We start from the raw sequence: 19,572 nt of genomic DNA, 5'->3' as shown, positions 1-19,572 counted from the left end.
CACTACCAGGAGACAGGCCAGTACATCAGGAGACGTGGAGGAGGCCGTAGGAGGGCAACAACCCAACATCAGGACCGCTACCTCCATCTTTGTGCAAGGAGGAACAGGAGGAGCACTGCCAGAGCCCTGCAAAATGACCTCCAGTGGGCCACAAATGTGCATGTGTCTGTTCAAATGGTCAGAAACAGACTCCATGAGGGTGGTATGAGGGCCCCGACGTTCACAGGTGGGGGTTGTGCTTACAGCCCAACACCGTGCAGGATATTTGGCATTTGCTAGAGAACACCAAGATTGGCAAATTCGCCACTGGCACCCTGTACTGTTCACAGATGAAAGCAGGTTCACACTGAACACATGTGACAGACGTGACAAGGTCTGGAGACACCGTGGAGAACGTTCTGCTGCCTGCAACATCCTCCAGCATGATTGGTTTGGCAGTGGGTCAGTAATGGTGTGGGGTGGCATTTCTTTGGGGGGCCGCACAGCCATCCATGTGCTCGCCAGAGGTAGCCTGACTGCCATTAGGTACCAAGATGAAATCCTCAGACCCCTTGTGAGAGCATATGCTGGTGCGGTTGGACCTGGGTTCCTCCTGATGCACGACAATGCTAGACCTCATGTGGCTGGAGTGTGTCAGCAGTTCCTGCAAGACGAAGGCATTGATGCTATGGACTGGCCCACCCATTCCCCAGACTGGAATCCAATTGAGCACATCTGGGACACTTAATGTTTCGCTCCATCCACCAACGCCATATTGCACCACAGACTGTCCAGGAGTTGGGGGATGTTTTAGTCCATGTGTGGGAGGAGATCCCTCAGGAGACCATCCGCCACCTCATCAGGAGCATGCCCAGGCGTTGTAGGGAGGTCATACAGGCACGTGGAGGCCACACACCCTACTGAGCCTCATTTTGACTTGTTTTAAGGACATTACATCAAAGTTGGATCAGCCTGTAGTGTTGTTTTCCACTTCAATTTTGGGTGTAACTCCAAATTCAGACCTCCATGGGTTGATGAATTTGATTTCCATTGTTAATTTTTGTGTGATTTTGTTGTCAGCACATTCAACTATGTAAAGAACAAAGTATTTAATAGGAATATTTCATTCATTCAGATCTAGGATGTCTTATTTTTATGCTCCCTTTATTTTTTTGAGCAGTGTATTATTTTGACCTCTGATACAGGCATATATCACAGGTGTATTTCTAGGAAAGCTTGATGCTTTTCCATTGCTATTACTAATAGTAATCAACTTGTATTATAGAAACTCCTGAATAGATTGAATGAAAAGCACCAAGAATATTTTACAACTATGCAGGCAATAATAAAACATAAGTAATATATATGGAACATTTTTTTCAGATAATCCTATATCCTTCAAAATTTGGACTTTGTTTTTCCTGGAAGACGTTTCACTTTTCATCCAAGAAGCTTCTTCTTCAGTCAGAACTTAAGAAGCTTCTAGGATGGGAAGCAAAAAATCTTCAAGGAAAAACAAAATTTTAAAAGTTGCCTTTTAAAAAGCAAAAGGGTCAACCATGACCTGGATGACTGAGAATCTCCATAGACAGGTAATTCTATATATTTTCTTTCTTTTTCCAAAGACCACATTGTTCCATAAAGAATGTTTGCTCATTGCTTCAGAAAACAATTTGAATTTCCCAAATTCTACACAGGTTTTAGACTACCAATCTCAGTCTGATGGCTCCTCTACACAGTAGATTGCAATATCAATCTGGCATGTTTTTAGCCATGTTAGCTATGACTTATCAGTTTTTAATGTGACACATCTAGAGAACATCATATTCAGGAAAGCAATGGTTAATTATGCCTAGTCAACTAACTACAGCCCAGGTAAATGTATTTCAGATTGTAGGGATTGAGGAAAGGTTACGTAAAGACATGCGCAGCAAACTGCCATGATCTCAGTAGCTGTTTACCTAATTAACAGGACCAAGCAGTACCGGGAACCATTGCGATATGTGAAGCCTCTACCCTGGCTGGAATGTTCTTAGAGATTGACAAGGAGAATATGCCAATTACAATGCTGTTGCTATATACTCTTTGCTTTGCTGGTAAAAACTGTATAAAAAGAATAAACTCTGCAAAAGGCAGACAGACATTTTGGATGAACCCTGTGATGTCTGCTCTCTGAATCCATCATCAGATAATCTAATACTTGAGTAGAACAACTTTTTAAGTCAGTGAGCAATTTGGAAGTTTTAGTATGATAGATGTATCAAGACACAAAACAGGTTTTCCAGAAAACAAATTAACAAAGCAATTGATCATTATATCCTTAGACCCCCAAAACAGCATTTTTCTCCACAGCACACTATTGGTCTTTTTTTCTGATAAATGACAGGTTTCAAAACAAAGCACCTGACTGCAGCTACCCACCATTTTCATTTCTAATATTGCTTATGGGATCTATGAGAAGCCATACAGAGGCATTTCTGTAAAGATGCTAAGTTTGAAATTTTGTTTGCAATTTGCCACTGCCACCATCACTTTGGGGATGGGGTAAAACTTCAGCAGGGAATCTTGTAAGTGCTAAAGAAGGAAGCATGGATGCCTCTGACCCATTAAAAATCAAACAACAGTTTTTCTTTTGATCTCTCCAAATAATGTATTGCAAACTCAACAAGCAATGAACTGCAAATACCTATTTTATCTTGTAAGCAAGCTGATCCAAAATTATGAGCATTTAGAGCAATATTACAATTATAAATTTTATTTTTTGTGCAAATAATAATTACATACAAGTTTACTGTGGCAAACTGAAACGTGTCACAGAAGAAATGGTTTCCCTTCATTAAAGAATGATGAGAAAAAAATATCTTGTCAGAAAAAAACAAATGCCGAACAATTAATACTTTTACAAGATGCCTTTGTTTATTATATAAAAATGTAGAAACATTATTAAGCCTTATAATGGGAGGAAAACACTACTTTCTAAATTTTTATCACATGAGAAATCTGGTGATTTTTAAAAAGGTGGCAAAATACTGCTGCACTATATCATATATCTGAAAATAGGCCATGCTAAGTATTGGGAATATAAAAATATGGAAGAACTGTGGTAGGAAATTCAATGTGTTTGTGTATAGTGGAGAGCCTGGATCCTCATCTACTTTTATGTTTACATTTCTCACAGAACACAATGACTTGGATCCTGAAGTCTTACATTCGTAGAAGGAATTTCTACCAACCAGGCCTTTTATAATTTATTCCACACCATGCTCAAGAGTTCCCTGTTCTCAGGAACAGATTTACAAGAGATACAGAGCTACACAGAGAAAAGGGAAGCAGGAAAGCCTGTTCTATAAATTTTATTCTATTCTGTTCACAGAAAGGAAGTTAAAAGTCTAAAGCTGGAGTGGCTAATCAAGAATCTGAAGCAAGAGATTAACTAAATACACAAAACAATGTCATAATCCTTTAAAGAACATACATAGGACAGATACATAATTTACAAATTCTGTCAACTTCAGTTTTAAACCATATTTCAAATATTTTTTCTTATTTATTTTCTTGAGCATTATCTTTCAAATCCTTCCACAGTGTATACTTTAACTGGGTATACCCACTGATTCTATTTATGCTAAAACTCTTTACAAGTTATCTGCTTTTGGTTGGCTTAATTTGCAAGATGTTAGTATTAACTTACCTATAAAAAGTCAACATTAAGATACAAAAAAGGCATATTATGAAAGTACCCAAAGAATAATATAAGCTAAACTTGTTAGCTTTTCCTAGATTCTTTCACGCTCAATTAACTTTCTCTTCAGTCATTTAAAAATGAACATGTAAATTTTAACCACAACATACTGAACAGTCGAAGATTTTAACCACTTAAATAATAGCAACAATGAAACAAAGCAAATCATTATCATGTTGCATGTATATTATGGACTATGGTCCTTCACTGGTACCTGGTTTAAGGTAACCTGCAGTATGCCCACAATACTGAAGTAGAGAATATAAGAAGTGGTCCCTGTATAAAAACAACATTTTCACTGGGCGATAAGCTTGGGGAGGGGTGGGAGGTGTTAAATCATTACACAATAACAGTTTTAGAATGCAACATATTCTACTTCAGCTATTCATAAAACATGAATTATGGCTAATATTTCTGATAAGCAAATCCAGGGCTTGGCTTTGCACTGATCCTGTAGTTTTTGATCTTCTGTGTTGTGAGGTTCCCATTACGCTTAAGAAAGCCCATCTTCTTGGTCAATTATTTCTGTTTTACTGGAGAACACATCAGCTAGCATATGCTTTGGTATCTCAGAACCCCTGACTTTCAGTGTATAACAGGCATTCTCCACTTTAGCTAAGCTCTGTTTCAAAGTATAGAGCTTCTTAGAAACTTCATACGGTCCAGTGTTACCAATGTAAGAAAAGCCATCATAAATCTCACACAGGAATTGACTCAGCTCAAATGGAGTATCTATATCACCATTGCCAACACTATTAATACACATCCGCATCAATTCTCCAGTTAGATCAGCCACTCCCAGAAGATAATCCACAGGTGTCACTTTTATGTTCCAGGTGCTGTTTTCCTTATTAGGAGAATCTGAAGATGGCTAGTAATACAACAGAATACAAAACAGTTTATCACAGAGAGAAAATTCAATTTGTAAAACAATTCAGGAAATTAACCAAAACAATTTTAGAAAGAAAGTGGCCTTGCTTTGGAACTTTTTAATGGATGACTTCCTGTGTGGAAGACTTGCAATTTTCATATCTTTTTCATTAGTCCCAAGTGAACTCTATTTTTGGTGGCATAATATTAATAGCATATTAATACCTTTTTACATAGTAAATTTCCTTTGCCATCCACAATTACATGGCATGAAAAATCATCTTCACACCAGGTAAGTCTTACATTGTTGCTAGCCAAGTAGTAAGAAATAGGAGTTCAGCTAGGAAAGAATTATCGCTGTATTTTTTATGGAAACTTCATGTTCATCAACTCTTCAGCAGGCAAGATGCCAGTTTCTAAATCAAAGAGCAGCTGCACATGGTAGGTGGGTGTGTATCTTCTATTTCTACTGCTGCACTATTTCTATTTTGAAAACAATAAATATTTTGCCACTATATATTTATCATCATCACTGTGTAATAAATTAATATATATTGCTGTTTGCTTTCACAGTTTAATGAACTGAATTAAAAAAAATTCCTTAATCAACAAAGATTCATAAAATTTATCAAGATCGTCAAGATGTACTCTTTATCCAAGCATCAACTGAGGGCGAGATTGACATATCTAAAGAAACCGATCACTTTCACAGACACTTAGATACATGCAAGTTCAACAATTTGTCAATTTCACAGAAGCAGTGTACATGAGCCAAAGAGGAAGAGTCTAAGAAAGAATGGAAATTTGCTGGCTGGCTCGGAAATTCTGGAAGTTGAAATCCTCACAGCTTAAAGGCCAAGGTTGAGAACATTGGAATAGATATATGCAATTTTTAAGCAGCAAGATTTGATTGACTAAAAATTCCAAATGGCTAAAAAAAACCCTTTAGAACAGAAATGAGAAGCTAAGAACTCATTCTGCAAAGCTCTACAAGTAATGGAAGTATGGTACTCATTTTGAACAGAGGAAAGGACGAGCAGTTGCCAGCTAGTCTAATACTCCATGGCTGCTACTTAGTGGAATGACTGGAGGTATGGGAAGCTAGAGTCCATGTAAGGGCTGATGAAGGAAACCAGAGTTCAATGGGATGGCAGACAAGAATTAGAGCTTCCTGTAATTTTGGAGTCCAGACAGTATATCTAGTATAGCTTTATAACCTTTTTCTATAACCAGTTTTGTAAATGGAAAAATAATTCCAACGTTCAAATGAAACAAAATAAATAAATAAAGAGATTCTTGCAGGTCAGGCTTCCCTACAGACATTACCCTAAAGAAACCTTTTCTTAATTTTATCTGTCAGGGGACCACAATATTATCTTCACACTCTTAATATATTCCCAATGCTGCTATTCTTTTATTATTCAGTTGTATTTTAAAGGAAAAGGTTATGCTAGGAGTAATAGTGACAAAATAAAAATATGTTTTTGATAACAGAAATGCAAACATGTTTTTCCCAACCCCAAAAGAAAAAAGTGAAGATTTTCAAACCACCTCCCTGAAAAGGGGAGACAAAAGACGACTTGCAGGAAATGGGAACACAAGGAGAGTTTTCATGATCACATCATTGGCGTATTATCTATCCTCTATATCAATTATAATATCCATTTAGAAATGAAGAATGAATCGTGAAAATTGTATAGACAAAATTATTTATAGTACCTTCCTTTCTTCTTCTTTAATATCTTCTGTAAATATCAGTTGTTTATTGATGTCCTCTAAGCTAATTAATGAGCGGGTTTTGATAAAATACTGAAATGAAACAGCTTCCACATACTCTTGAAGACCTGGTTGACATGGAAATATGTAAAATATATTATCCTGTAGGGATTCACAGTAAAAGAGTTTAAGTGATATTTTAGGGATGTCAGCTTTTAATCACTTTTTGACTGATACAGACTTTTTTAGGTTATGCATTGGAGATTCTTTTAGATTATGCATGACAATTTTAGTTGCAATGATTAGTATTCCAAAGCCTTTACTGCAGTGATTCTTGGAAAAGCATACTATCAAATATTTGTTTCTCTCTACCCAAGCTAATATAGTAAAGTATCATGGAAATAAAATCAGCATGACTGGAAGATTCTCAGACATCGAGAACATGAGATTAAGGTGAGAATTAATCTATGGGAAAATGGTCAACATAAATTACTGCATGTATTTTCAATACTTAGGGAAAAAATGCTGGTCCTCAATTCTTAGCTTAGGAACTCAAAAAACAATATAACAAAAAAGTGTATTCAGTTTGTTTTTATAAACACACATTTAATTATCTGAATCTTTTATATTCTTTAGATAGATGCTCATTGATAGTCGCCCTTCCATTTTGCTTGATATAATCTATACATAAGACACAATTTGAAATGTGAGGGATTCATTGGATAATAAGTAAGTAAAGCTATATGTCATGACTGCATTGAATTAAAAATAGAAAAACAGGATGTGTTTGTTTCAAACATTTATGTATCCACCAAAATCAAACAATGTGACTCTGTCAGTATACGATAAAAATAAACAGGAGGACATGGGGCTTTATTCAATTAGACCCCAATTCCTGAGGGAAACACTTTTTAAGGACCAGCAAGTTTGGGGCCAGTTATATATCATGTGGGAGGAAGGGGATTGTTTCAGAGCACAAGAGCAGCCACTGAAAAGGCATACTTCCCAGGTCCCATAAGACAGCAATGTTTAAATGACACATGAAGGCCAATACTTTGCGAGCAAGTCCTATGCCTTGCATAACGTTAAAGGTAGTAACTAACGCCTTGCATTACATACACTTACTGGAAACCAGTGCAGCTCATAGGTTGTGATGTTGCATGAACATTACAAGTTGTTCCCGTAAATTAAAAGAAAAATAGATTGTCCATATTCTACACACATTAGTCCGTAAATTACATTGAGATTTATTTTAACAGTATCTTCTTTCTTACAATAAATGTTTGACATTAAATACGTGCCTTTCAGAAGTTCTCCACAAAAAAAGCAGCTTGGAATAACATTTAAAATGACCCAAGACCTTGACAAAAGGTAATTTTGGTAAGCAGGTAAAAGGATGTTTTAAATACATTGTAGTTTTAATGGAAGGACATCCGTTACTTTCACAAATAATCCCCAAGGTGGAAAAAAAATATCCCTATCCCACTTCACTATTTCATCCAACAACATCTTCCTGCTTTTAGTTTTGGGTTGTTTCCAAGAAAAAAATTACTTAGGAATCTCACTGTTGGGAAGTGAGTAGTTTATAAGGCAGCCTTTGTACACTTCCTTAGCAATGAGAATTTAGAATGGAGATACCTTGATACATAAGATACATTGAATCAATATGTGTTCATTTTATACTACCCTTCCCCCATCTCTTAAAATATAAGATTAACATATAAACCAATAGGGAAAACATGCAGAGTATGATTCTGGAATTCTTTCCAATGCCGCTAGAGAAATCATGGTAAGAAGCATTTATATTTTGTTCTGCTTACATCTTTGTGTTTCGTATGTGTGCACTGGAAAACAGAGTAGGGTCTTCTGGTCATATGACTAAGGGAAGGAGAGCTAAGAATGGAGCAGCTAGCAACAATCCAATCTGCTGCCCAACTGTGTGTCTTGTAGGGATCCACCATTATTTTCCCATTTTATGTTCTTCTCTAATTCAAACACACAAAGCAATTTCTTGCTCAATTATATTAGCAATTTCCCTCTGCTGTTCTCCCTGTATCAACTTTTAGACTACCGTATTTTTCAGAGTATAAGACGCACCCTTTTCCCTCAAAAAAGAGGCTGAAAATCTGGGTGCGTCTTATACACTGAATACAGCATTTTTTGCCTTCCGAAACCCCGCCCCTTCACCAAAATGGCCATGCATAGCCTTTAGGAGGCTTGCAGAATGCCCCTGGGGGCTGGGGAGGGCAGAAATGAATGAAAAACAGGCTGTTTTTTGCTCAATTTTGCCCCAGCCCCTAAAGGCTATTCATGCCCTTTTTAAAAAAACGGCTGTTTTCGGGAGGTCTGCAGAATGCAAAAACTTTTTTTTTTAATTTGCCTCTTCAAAATCTTAGTGCGTCTTATACTCTGAAAAATACGGTACTTTCTTCTACTTTGTAAGTACATAATAATAGTGCTTGATGGATTATGGAAGACTTATTTATGGCTATATAGGTAAATTCATATGCATACATGCTACAAAACAGAATTTCTATTGATCGTGGTAACATTTACTTCCAACTAAACAAGCATAGAATATCCAAAAACAAAATTCACACTTTATTCACATATATTTCATAATAGAGGATATTTATATTAAGGAAAAGTCTTATTTAATGTAAGGCACTAAACTGAAATATATGGGAATTCCCTTTATTAAATAAAATTAACTTTTCAACCACAGTAACACTATTAGAATAACAAAAGCAACTACTGTGTAAAATAAATCTTGCATTTGCCTACCACTATTTCAGTTTTAAAGCCAGATTGTTCACATATTCCAAAGGATATATATCCTTTACATAGGAGGAAAGAGGTATTTTTTTATTGCGAACATACTTCAAAAGTAACTACAAAAAGATAACAATAACAATGTGCAAAAGTTGGTCTGCCTTTGTTTTTTAACTAGTTATTTCAGTGTATCTTTGTTTGCTTGTTTAATTGTCCCTTGGGACAATCTGTACTTTAAGAAATGTGTAGAAAACAGTCATCATTTTTGTTATTGTTCAATTATTAGTACTATACTCAGCATTTGAGTATCCTTAGGGGAAATGTTCTGCATGCCATTAGCACTAGTCTTAATGAGGGAAAAAGTGGAACTTCTTTAGTGCTTTGCCAGAATTATTTTATCTTTAAGTCAAAGAACAGTGGCTTGGAGTAACCCCAAAAAAAGCATTTCGTAACAACCAACGCCAAACAATATTCCCAGGAATCGTATTTATGGCACTTCTATTTATAGATATATGATTATTACACTCAATCTTTGTATATCTTTGTTAGATTTTTTTTTGTTAGCGTCACTATTGTAATTACATAAAAAAAAATTAAAAAGATTATTCAATTCTTTAACCTTTGTTGTAAAAACCATTTTTGATAAAATCTAAATAACATAAAACAATACAACCAATTTAGTTAAGATGTACAAACTAAGATCTTCAGTTACTTTGTCTCAGCATGTCATTAAAATCCTACAATTGTTCTGATTATGTAAAGTTTGAGTGCCATACCATAAAATGGGTTCTGTACTATACAAAATTTCTGAAGTACAATATCATCTTGCTGTGATTGCTGACCATTAAAAGTTCAAATGGTACTCATTAAAAGTTAGTGCTAAAGCCGCTGGAGTCAAAAAATTTAAATGCTTATTTTCCCAAAAAGCAACAGCTTTTGCTTGCAAACAATACAAAATAGAAGCTTTTTAATGCTTCAGATGGTCCTGAAAATAATTTCAGTAACATGTATAATTTGACAACTCTATTCCTTGAACAATGTGAAAGAATGATTTCAAAACCTATTTGAAGTATTACATTGCTGCCTCCAGCTAAAAACATTCTAGGAAATGTAAAAGCAACAGGATAAGATGATTTTGAAATCTATATCTTGTTATAAAACATTGTATTTATGCCTGTTTAAGGATACCACTCTGTAAGCAGGCACGAGCACTTCTACGTGTTGACTGAGCTGCCATACATACGCTGCAAACATCCACATAACCGTTAGGTAGCATACAAAAACTGTTATTCTTTTCTGTTATCTAGTAATCATTTGCACTAGAAGATTTTTGCAAATGACCTATTGGAAATGGAAGAAATAAAAACAAGGCTAAATATACTGGCTAAAGAGAAGACAACAGTGAACAACAATCCATAGAGGAACCAGGAGTCAAGCCCAACTCACAGAAACCAAGTATTAAACCAATATTAAAACAAATGCTTAAACCAAAAAAATATGTACAGTAGCTCATTAATATGTTTTATAAAAAGTACAAAAGTATTAAAAAGTACTACTTTTTATACATAAGGGTAGACTGATCTTTTTCTCTCCACTCAAACACTGTGGAAGAGTAATCTTTGGATGTCACTATCTGTTCACAATGAGATCTTTATCCTTGTCTACTAATATGATTCTCAATATTCTCTTTGTCTTTTCTAAGCAATTAAAATGTCTGAAAACAACCAGAGCATCATCATGAGACAAGGTCTTTCTCAAAAGGGGATCAAGGTAATGAACCTAACAATTCAGACCTTGAGAAACTAAACACAATACCAGCACTGAAAGACCAAATGTGGGCATTTCCATTCCCAAGCACAATGCAGATCACTGACCTGAAATTAGAAACACGTGCATAACGAAAGGAAAAAGCGGCAGCTAGCAAAGCAACAGCCACTTACAGGGAAAGGATCTTGATAACAGCTGAAACTTTGCATAGGCAGATCCTAGTAAATTAAAGCTGCTTAGTTTCAGCTGCATTTAAATGGATAGTACTGCAAAAGACACTGATATTTAAGACTGCCTCAAAACGTAGATTCTTGGTTGGAACAACTTTGATGTTAAATCTTATTGCAAAAGTGTTTTTCTGCTATATGCCTCCTTACAAATCTGATGAAAGGTTGAGGACTGATTTATAATTTTATGTCCAAATATGATAGTAAGCAAGTTATTCATCAAGAAGTAGCTGTAAAGGGTTCATTAGGATATGGTAGAAAACCAGAAACTATATTAGGACTCGGTACTACATGCTATTTAGCTGGATTATGAGTAATAGCAAAACAAGTTCCTTTCAGCAGTTACTTAGTCCTAAATGTTAAGCACAAACTTCATTTTTAAAAATGTCTGTATATTCCTTCACTATCTCTTTATCATTTAATATTCTGAAGCTTCACATTCCAAGTCCTATATTTGTTTTTATTTGTGGCTTTTACTTTTATACCTCAATGGCCTATAACAATCTTTCCCTAGTGATCTGTTTTTTTTTAAATGAAGACATAAAAATTGATCTACTTATTCCTTTTTGTTTATGGTCTTCCTTGGCTACTTCTAGTTGACATCTGGCATGTTATTTCTCTTTTCTCCAGGTGCCCTTTCTCTCATAAGTCCTGTTTTATTAAACTTCAAATCCTCAGCAAAAGCCTTGTATCTTGTATGATGGCACAGTACTAAGTGTACATACAGAAACTTATGCAAGTTGTGATTAAAACTTAGCTAAAACCTTATGTTGGAGCTCAGGCTACATATAAAACACCAAACAATAAATGCTTCCACATTTCTTGAATCACTGTCAGTTTCTATGATTCTACTGATGGTTTGTCCCTGAAAAACTGCCTAAGAATGTGACCTTTTAACTCCTGCCTAAAAATCCTTGGATTTGTTGTAAGCACTCTACTGCTTACCAAAGGAATTAAATTTCAGACTTATTTAGTTCTGATAGTTTGGATAATTAGTATGCTTTCCCAAATTTACTTTTCTAAGAATTTCTGAGGAATGCCATGATCTTGCTCTGTGTGGAATTATTGAGCCAATATAGACGTGTTATTTCTATATTTCTGAGTTTATTCATTGTTCTAATTATATAATCATTCATCAAGTCCTACAAACATATTTGAAGAAATAAAAGTACTTTGTAAGAATTCCAAATGCAATTAAAATGGCATTCTTTCTTACTTATAACATTCAGAGTTAAATTTGGAAAAGACGCTTCTCCTGATGAGCTTATTGAATGTTGTAGAATTTCATTACAAAGTGCTAACATTTAATAGTATCACTAAATTAGTAAAAGATGGTGTGAGAAGCTATATATTAATAACACCTTACCGTACCATTTTCCACCACGTATAAAAGTTGTAGTCCTGGTACTTTATTAAAATGTGGCCAGATTTTTTTTGAAATTGGTTGAACCCATTTCTAATCTACTATAGGTCTTTTACAAAATTAAACAATATAAAGCAAACTGAAATAATTGCTGTGTCATTAGTAATTCTGTACCAAATTGAATTGTGGGCCTGGCTTTTATTTGTGAGAAGCTGTTTCCTTTTGTAGCATTAAATAGGAGAGTACTGTTGAGTCACCTTAATGTCTATGTATTTCTTTCTTGTGCAAAAAATCCTCTTTTAACTACCATAATTGGGACCAGAATCCCATGTAGTGATCATTAAGTGAGATGTCATATGACTGCCAGAACTGCTTTGCTCAAACACAACCCTGCCAGTCCCAGTGGCTGTCAATAAGCGGACAGAGTCCCAAGTAAGGATTCCCATGGGCCTTGGGGAGAAGCTCCCTGGGAGGCTCCACTCAGGAGCTAAAATCCACCCTGCCAAAATTCAAGCAGGATTTTCAGCCTGAGAGAGAGTCACTCATGTGCAGACTGCACCTGAGGATCTTCCCCACTCACCTAAGGCATCCCACATTCCTAGAATTCATTTCTGTGGCTATTATTCCAGTCAGTGTTGAGGGGGCAGGGGTCAAGCCCTAGGTTCCTGCAATATGAGGTATCTCAGGACTCTCAGTGTTCCTCTTTAACATCTATATAAAACTGCTGGGTAAGGTACAGTATGATGATGCTGTCATTTCCTTTTTCTACCAAAGCTAGCATTATTTTAGTGTTGACCCAGGTCCTGTGAGAGGCTGGATAAGGAGAAACTGGCTCCGACTCAAGCCTAGCAAGATGGAGTGTCTTTGGGTTTCTGATTTCTTTCCAGGTGCAATGCAAGTTCTTGCTTATTACTTTTAAAACTCTGCATGGCATGAGGCCAGGTTATTTGTGGAATAGCTCATCCTGATTCCATCTGCCCACTCTATTAGGCTAGTGTGGGGAGATTCCAGGTTCCATCTCTTAAATCTGGTGGGACTCAAGAAACATCCCTTTTCCATAGCTGCCTCTTCCTGTCTGAGATCTAGCAGGCTTCCTCATATTTAGCTTCCAAAAAGCCATAAAGGGTTGGGTTTCTCCCCAGGCACTGAGATAGAGCCCGAGGATTTCATTATTTGTTGGACTAAAAATTGTAGATCAGGTGCCTGATTTATTATCTTTGGGGTTTTTATTACTATTGTAGTTTTTATAGTTACACAGAGTTGTGATTTACAAGATGGGCAAACATATGTCTTTTAAATAATTAAATAAATATTCTGGATTTTTTTTTTTTGCATCTCTTTGATTATCTAACATAAAATAAGTAGAATTTTATAGTAGAATTCCTTATAGTAGAAATAGGTACAACAGAATTAAGGTTTAACTCACTAATTAGCTAGTCCAGAACAAATTGCAACTGATTTCTGTACAATGCAAAGCCAATCCCTAAATCAATGTTACAAAATCCTATATCCAAATATTTTAATGGAATCGAAACAAACATTATCTCTGAGTGATAGAATCAAAAGATGTCATCAATATGTTGCCCAATGTAATAAAATCAAGACTGATAAAATCTCCAGAATTATCCCCTTTGCAAGTTTTGTTTGCTTTTTTTAATTTCTCACACATACCTGGAGAAATAGCTCTATGGTACTGATGCATGTCTTCTCCCATCAATTCTTGTGCTACTTGTTTTATCTTCTGTCTCACAAGTTCCAATTTGACTTCAGATTCTGTTAGTATTTCTTCTACATTGGAAGCACTGTGATTACAGAAAACAATCAAATTAAAAAGTGACTGCTATTAAAACATCAGCAAGAAGCAATGACATATGCTATACAACATATCATTTTGTATTTTGCTTTAAAAGTTATCACATGAATACTTTTCAAACACTATTATAAGCACTAGAACTTCAAAATATATGTTGGCGGCAGTGACGTGCAGTCAGGTGAGGCAGGTGAGGCACAGCCTCACCACTCTCATCATGAACAAAAAAAGTAAAAGGAAAAAGCTGAGCTAGTTGCTGCCTCACCGTGGATGACTCTGCTTAACCTCACTGGTGCTCTCCCTCCCCAAGTGTAGTGACTTCCTCCCCAGGCCCCCATTCATTTCTCTCTCTCACACACACAACTGGATAAAACTATATAAAAATCTAGCCCAGATTCACTGATTACAAGTTTGAAAAGGCAACGTGGCTCCACCTGCAATCAACTCTGCTTAACCTCACTGGTGCTCTCCCTCCCCAAGTGTAGTGACTTCCTCCCCAGGCCCCCATTCATTTCTCTCTCACATACACACAGCTGGATAAAACTATATAAAAATCTAGCCCAGCTTCACTGATTACAAGTTTGAAAAGGCAACGTGGCTCCATCTGCAATCAAACTACACTTGGGGAGGGAGAACACAAGCGAGCACTGAGGAGACCACAGGAGGAGGCAGGAAGCCAGGCAGAGCCATGCTGTAGTACACACACTTCCCCCCAGCCTCTTTCTTTTGGAAGGCTCGGCTCCCCTCCAGCTTCTCTGCCTCTCCTCTCACCCCAGCCTGCCAGCAGGAGGTGGTGGGTGGGCTTTATTGTGTTCCAGGCATTTCCCACCCAGACAGCAGGCTGCATTTGCAATGGTGGAGGTGTTTGGGAAAGGCAGCAGAGGAATGGGGGGGGGGGGGATGGCAGAGGAGCTGCTTTCAAGCCACTGGAAAAGATATCCAATCCAACTTTTGTGTGTGGGGGGGTTTGTTTGAGAGTGAGTGAGAGAGGGAAGGGGTAGGAGAGATAGTCCAATCCAACTTCTGTGTGTGTGTGTGTGTGTGTGTGTGTGTTTGAGAGAGGGGGAGGAAGGGAGAGAGGGATGAAGGAGGGGAAGGAGAAGAAAAAGAAAAAGAAAGAAGGAGCAAAGGAGAAAAACAAATGCTGTCGCTTTAAATTGGAACTGAGCATGCCTGGCTGTGGAATTCTGGGAGTTGAAGTCAACAAGTCTAAAAATATTTGAAACCCAGCACTGTGTCAGTGCCTCACCAGTCATAAACCTCACCGCACGTCACTGGTTGGCAGCTTATATATTCAAAAAATATTTTAAAAAATTTCTTCCCTCCATTCTCTTCTTTTTTTAATTTTACTTATTACAGGATTCCTTTGCTTTTGCATATCTGACCAAAGCGAAAGGTATATATATTAGGAAATACGAAATACAAACATAGATACCTGCCTGGAAATTCTATGAAGTAGGAATATGGTCCTTTTACTTTCAATAGTTATGTCACGACTAAGTTTCACAAGTCTTTCATATTTATCATGTCTTGTATCAAGTTCCAGCTGAAACACTGGAAATGAATGTCAATAAATATAATGAAACAATATTAGAAATACAGAAATGAACATGCAAACTCTACAAAATATATAGCTGTACCAAAACAGATTTCACATATTCTGAAAAACTCATAAAGCTACTAAAATACATTTTAACCTTTGTTTAAATACAGCTTAACTGTTTAGAATGTTAAAAGTTTGCTAAATAGTTTAATAAACTTCATTCTTTCTGCAAAAATTCTGACCTAAACCTTTAACGAATTGTGTCCAATTCACACACATCAAAGAAAAAAACAGTACTCTGTTATAGAAATGGTGCAGAATGGGTTCTATTATACCTTAAGAGGAATTGCATGGAAAAATCACATATATCATCACTTCATATACAAGTATATGTGCCATAAATAAGTCCTTTAAAATTACTTACTCTTGAAGGATGTCATTATGGATGAAGAAAAATTGATGCTATCTTTCTCTTCCCTCCTTTGACCATGTGGAAAATTGTCATGTTTCCTTTTTCTGAATCCACCTGTTTGTGTAAGATTGAAAAAAGTATTACCAAATTATAATATAGTTCTCAAAAAAATGTTCACAACTTTTCATAGCCCAAATGCCCATATCATATGCATTTGTGAAACTAGAAAACTATCCACAATTCCATTCACCATTTTGTACTGAATACTGGATTCAGTCTACTGATCTGGAAACTTTGATTTAATGGTATTTTAAGACTAGAACTAACTGCCAAACAAGGTGATGGCACTTCATATATAACCTATATAGCTTATCATTCAAAACAATGAGGAAACATAGTCAGCTGATTTTGATTGTTTCAAAAGGTCAGCAAACCGTTTTTACATTTATTACATTCAATTGATTGAACTAGCATACAAGTAATATAATATTAATTGCATTTCATGTTTTCCTACTTTCATGGACAATGTGTTTTTCTCTCCAGATAATACTTCTATGTTTTAAGTGAAATAGCCATTAAAACAGAATTGTTAAAATCTGCATTCTGGGGAAGTATACATTGCCCAGTCTTGCCCTATGTGTAAATAAAAAGCAACAAAAACAATGCTACGCTCTGACATGTGAACTTCTGGACTGTACATATAAATAGAATATTTCAGATGGTGGGTTTCTGCCTCTTCCATTACGTGATGTGCTTCATCATAATTGCTACAGGCACAAGAGCTCCCTGCCAAAAAGTAACCTTTGGAAATTTGGTTGTATTCATTTTAAGGTCAACAAGTTTTTTTTTTCCTTGTTATTGATGCCTAAACTCCGTCTGGGGATTAAATACAAGGGGAAAAAATTAGGAAGAACAAGAATAGGATTACAGAAGACAAGAAAATGCAGCAATGTTAAACTGAAAGACAAAAAGGGAAAATATAAAAAATGGAAAGTATGCCACATAACTAAGGAAGAATACCAGCATATAGGATAGGTAATCAAACAATAAAGCTGCAAACACCCAGAAGAAACCAAATCTATTATTAGAAGTCAACATGGATTTGTGACAAACAAAACTTATTGCAATTTTTGACAAAGTTGCTAAATTAGTGGACCAACAAAATGCTGTGAATATCATATACTTCAGGGGTGTCCAAACTTGGCAACTTTAAGACTTGTGGACCACAAGTCTTAAAGTTGCCAAGTTTGGAGACCCCTGATATACTTGGACTCCAGTAAGGCATATGACAAAGTAGACCACAACCTACTTCTTGGTAAGATAAGAAATGTGGATAGAAAGTATCACCATCCAATGGATCCGTAACTGGTTGGCAAACTGCACTCAACATTTAGCCATAATGGAACTACATATACATGGAGGGAATATGCAGTGGGGTATCCCAAGGTTCTTCTTAGACCCAGCACTCTTCAACATAACAGAATAACAGAGTTGGAGCAGGGATTGGACTAGAAGGACCGCCAAAGAGAATCTCTTCTTTATGGCAGCCCCTTAGATATTGGAACACTGCTACTATCATATTCTCTTCATGAACAAATTAGATGAGGGGATAAAAGGGGGACTCATGAATTTTGCAGATGACACCAAGCTAGGGGGAACAGCCAACACTTTAGAAGATAGGCTCAAAAGATCCAGAAAGACATTCTTGAATACTTGGCTCTATCCAAAAAAATGCAATTCAGTGGAAAGAAAAGTATGTTTACACCTATTAGTAGGCAAGGAAAAACAAATACACAGATATATAGAATAGCTAAGTTCAACAACAGTAACTGCAAGAGGGATTTACGAGTCCTAGTGGACAACCACTTAAATAGGAGCCAGCAGTGTGCTTAGCTGGCAAAAAAGGCAAAATAGTCTTAGGCTGCATCAATAGGGTAATAGTATCATGATCATGTGAAGTGTTAATATTGCTATATATTGCCTTGTAAGACCACACTTGGAATACTGTGTCCAGTTCTGCTCACAATACAAAAAAGATGTGGAGACTTTGGAAATAGTAGAGAGAAGAGCAACAAAGATAAGGAGTATGGAGGCTAAAATGTATGATGATTGGTTGCAAGAAGTGGGTATGTCTAGTCTAACCAAGAGAAGGACCAGGAGTGACATGCTAGCAGTTTTCCAATATCTGAGCAGCTGTCATAAACAAAAGGGGGACAACCTGTTCTCCAAAGTCTCTGAGGGCAGGACAAGAAGCAATGGGTGGAAACCTATCAAAGATCCAACCTAGAACAAAAGAGAAACTTCCTGATAGTGATAACAATTAATCAGTGGAACAACCTGCCTCCAGAAATTGTTGATTGCCCAATACTGGAGGTTTTTAATATTTAAGGCGATATTGGACAGCCATTTATTCTTAACGGTACAGAGCTCCTGCTTGAGCTGGGGGTTGAACTAGAAGACCTCCCTTCCAACTCTGTTATTCTATTACAGGTGGTCCTTGATTTACAACAGTTCATTTAGTGACCATTCAAAGTTACATCATCACTGCAAAAAGTGACTTATGACTGTTCTATGCATTTGCAATATCCCTATGATCATGTGTTCAAAATTCAGATGCTTGGCAACTGGTTGATGTTTATGACCATTGCTGTGTCCCAAGGTCACCTCTCCCATCGTTCTGGCATGCAAAGTCAATGGGGGAAGCCAGATTCACTTAACAACCAGGTGACTAAAGTATTGATTGTAGTGATTCGCTTAACAACTGTGGCAGGAGAAGTCGTAAAACGGGGCAAAACTCACTTCACAAATGTCTCACTTAGCAACAGAAATTTCGGCCTCGCTTGTGGTCGTAAGTCGAGGACTACCTGCGTTTGAAACGAAGCCATGAAATGAAGAAGCCGGGTTTAAATAAAGGGCCCGGGAAAGGCAGCCAGTTGAGGAAAAGCAGCCACTGGCCTTCCCCGCGCCCCCTGCATTTTGCTCCTCGCCCGAGGGGCTCTCCCCACCCCTTGCCCCACGCCACCTTCTTTGCTGCTCATCTTGTCCGCGCTGTGATCTCGAGCAACTCCGCGTCTGTCAGGCTCGACCTCAGCGACCGGCACGCGCGCCCAACGGCTGTCGCGCGGTCAACGGAGATTCGGCGCTGCTCCCTCACTCCAATTCCGTCTCCGCACCTCTCAGGACCTCAATCATCCGCCCTCCCACCGCTCTCGAGGTGTCTAATCCGATCCCTGAGAGCAACCTTTCATTTTCTTAAATCGAGCCCCGCTGGGATTAACATCTCCACTCCGCCAAAGCAGAAAAGGAGCTAGGCTTCTTGTCAGGCCTTATTGAAGTATTTTAGCAGGCAGAGGAATTCATTCATTTCCCTA

The 19,572-nt window shown here is 37.1% G+C and overlaps 1 protein-coding gene across 1 annotated transcript; it reads right to left on the bottom strand.

Annotated features, from left to right (window-relative positions):
• Positions 1-2,713: 2,713 nt before the first annotated feature.
• On the bottom strand, positions 2,714-19,572 carry TSNAX (translin associated factor X). Its single transcript, XM_081943030.1, has 6 exons — positions 19,224-19,572; positions 16,214-16,315; positions 15,686-15,800; positions 14,108-14,238; positions 6,311-6,435; positions 2,714-4,592 (listed from the first exon to the last, which is right to left on the bottom strand). Exons 1-6 carry the CDS (start codon positions 19,237-19,239, stop codon positions 4,215-4,217), a joined length of 867 nt encoding a protein of 288 aa, XP_081799156.1. The 5' UTR covers positions 19,240-19,572; the 3' UTR covers positions 2,714-4,214.

Source organism: Natrix helvetica (assembly GCF_964273705.1).
Source record: "Natrix helvetica genome assembly, chromosome: 2".
Classification (NCBI taxonomy): domain Eukaryota; kingdom Metazoa; phylum Chordata; class Lepidosauria; order Squamata; family Natricidae; genus Natrix; species Natrix helvetica.
The sequence above is the reverse complement of the archived record's forward strand: the minus strand, read 5'-3'. Positions and strand labels throughout refer to the sequence as shown.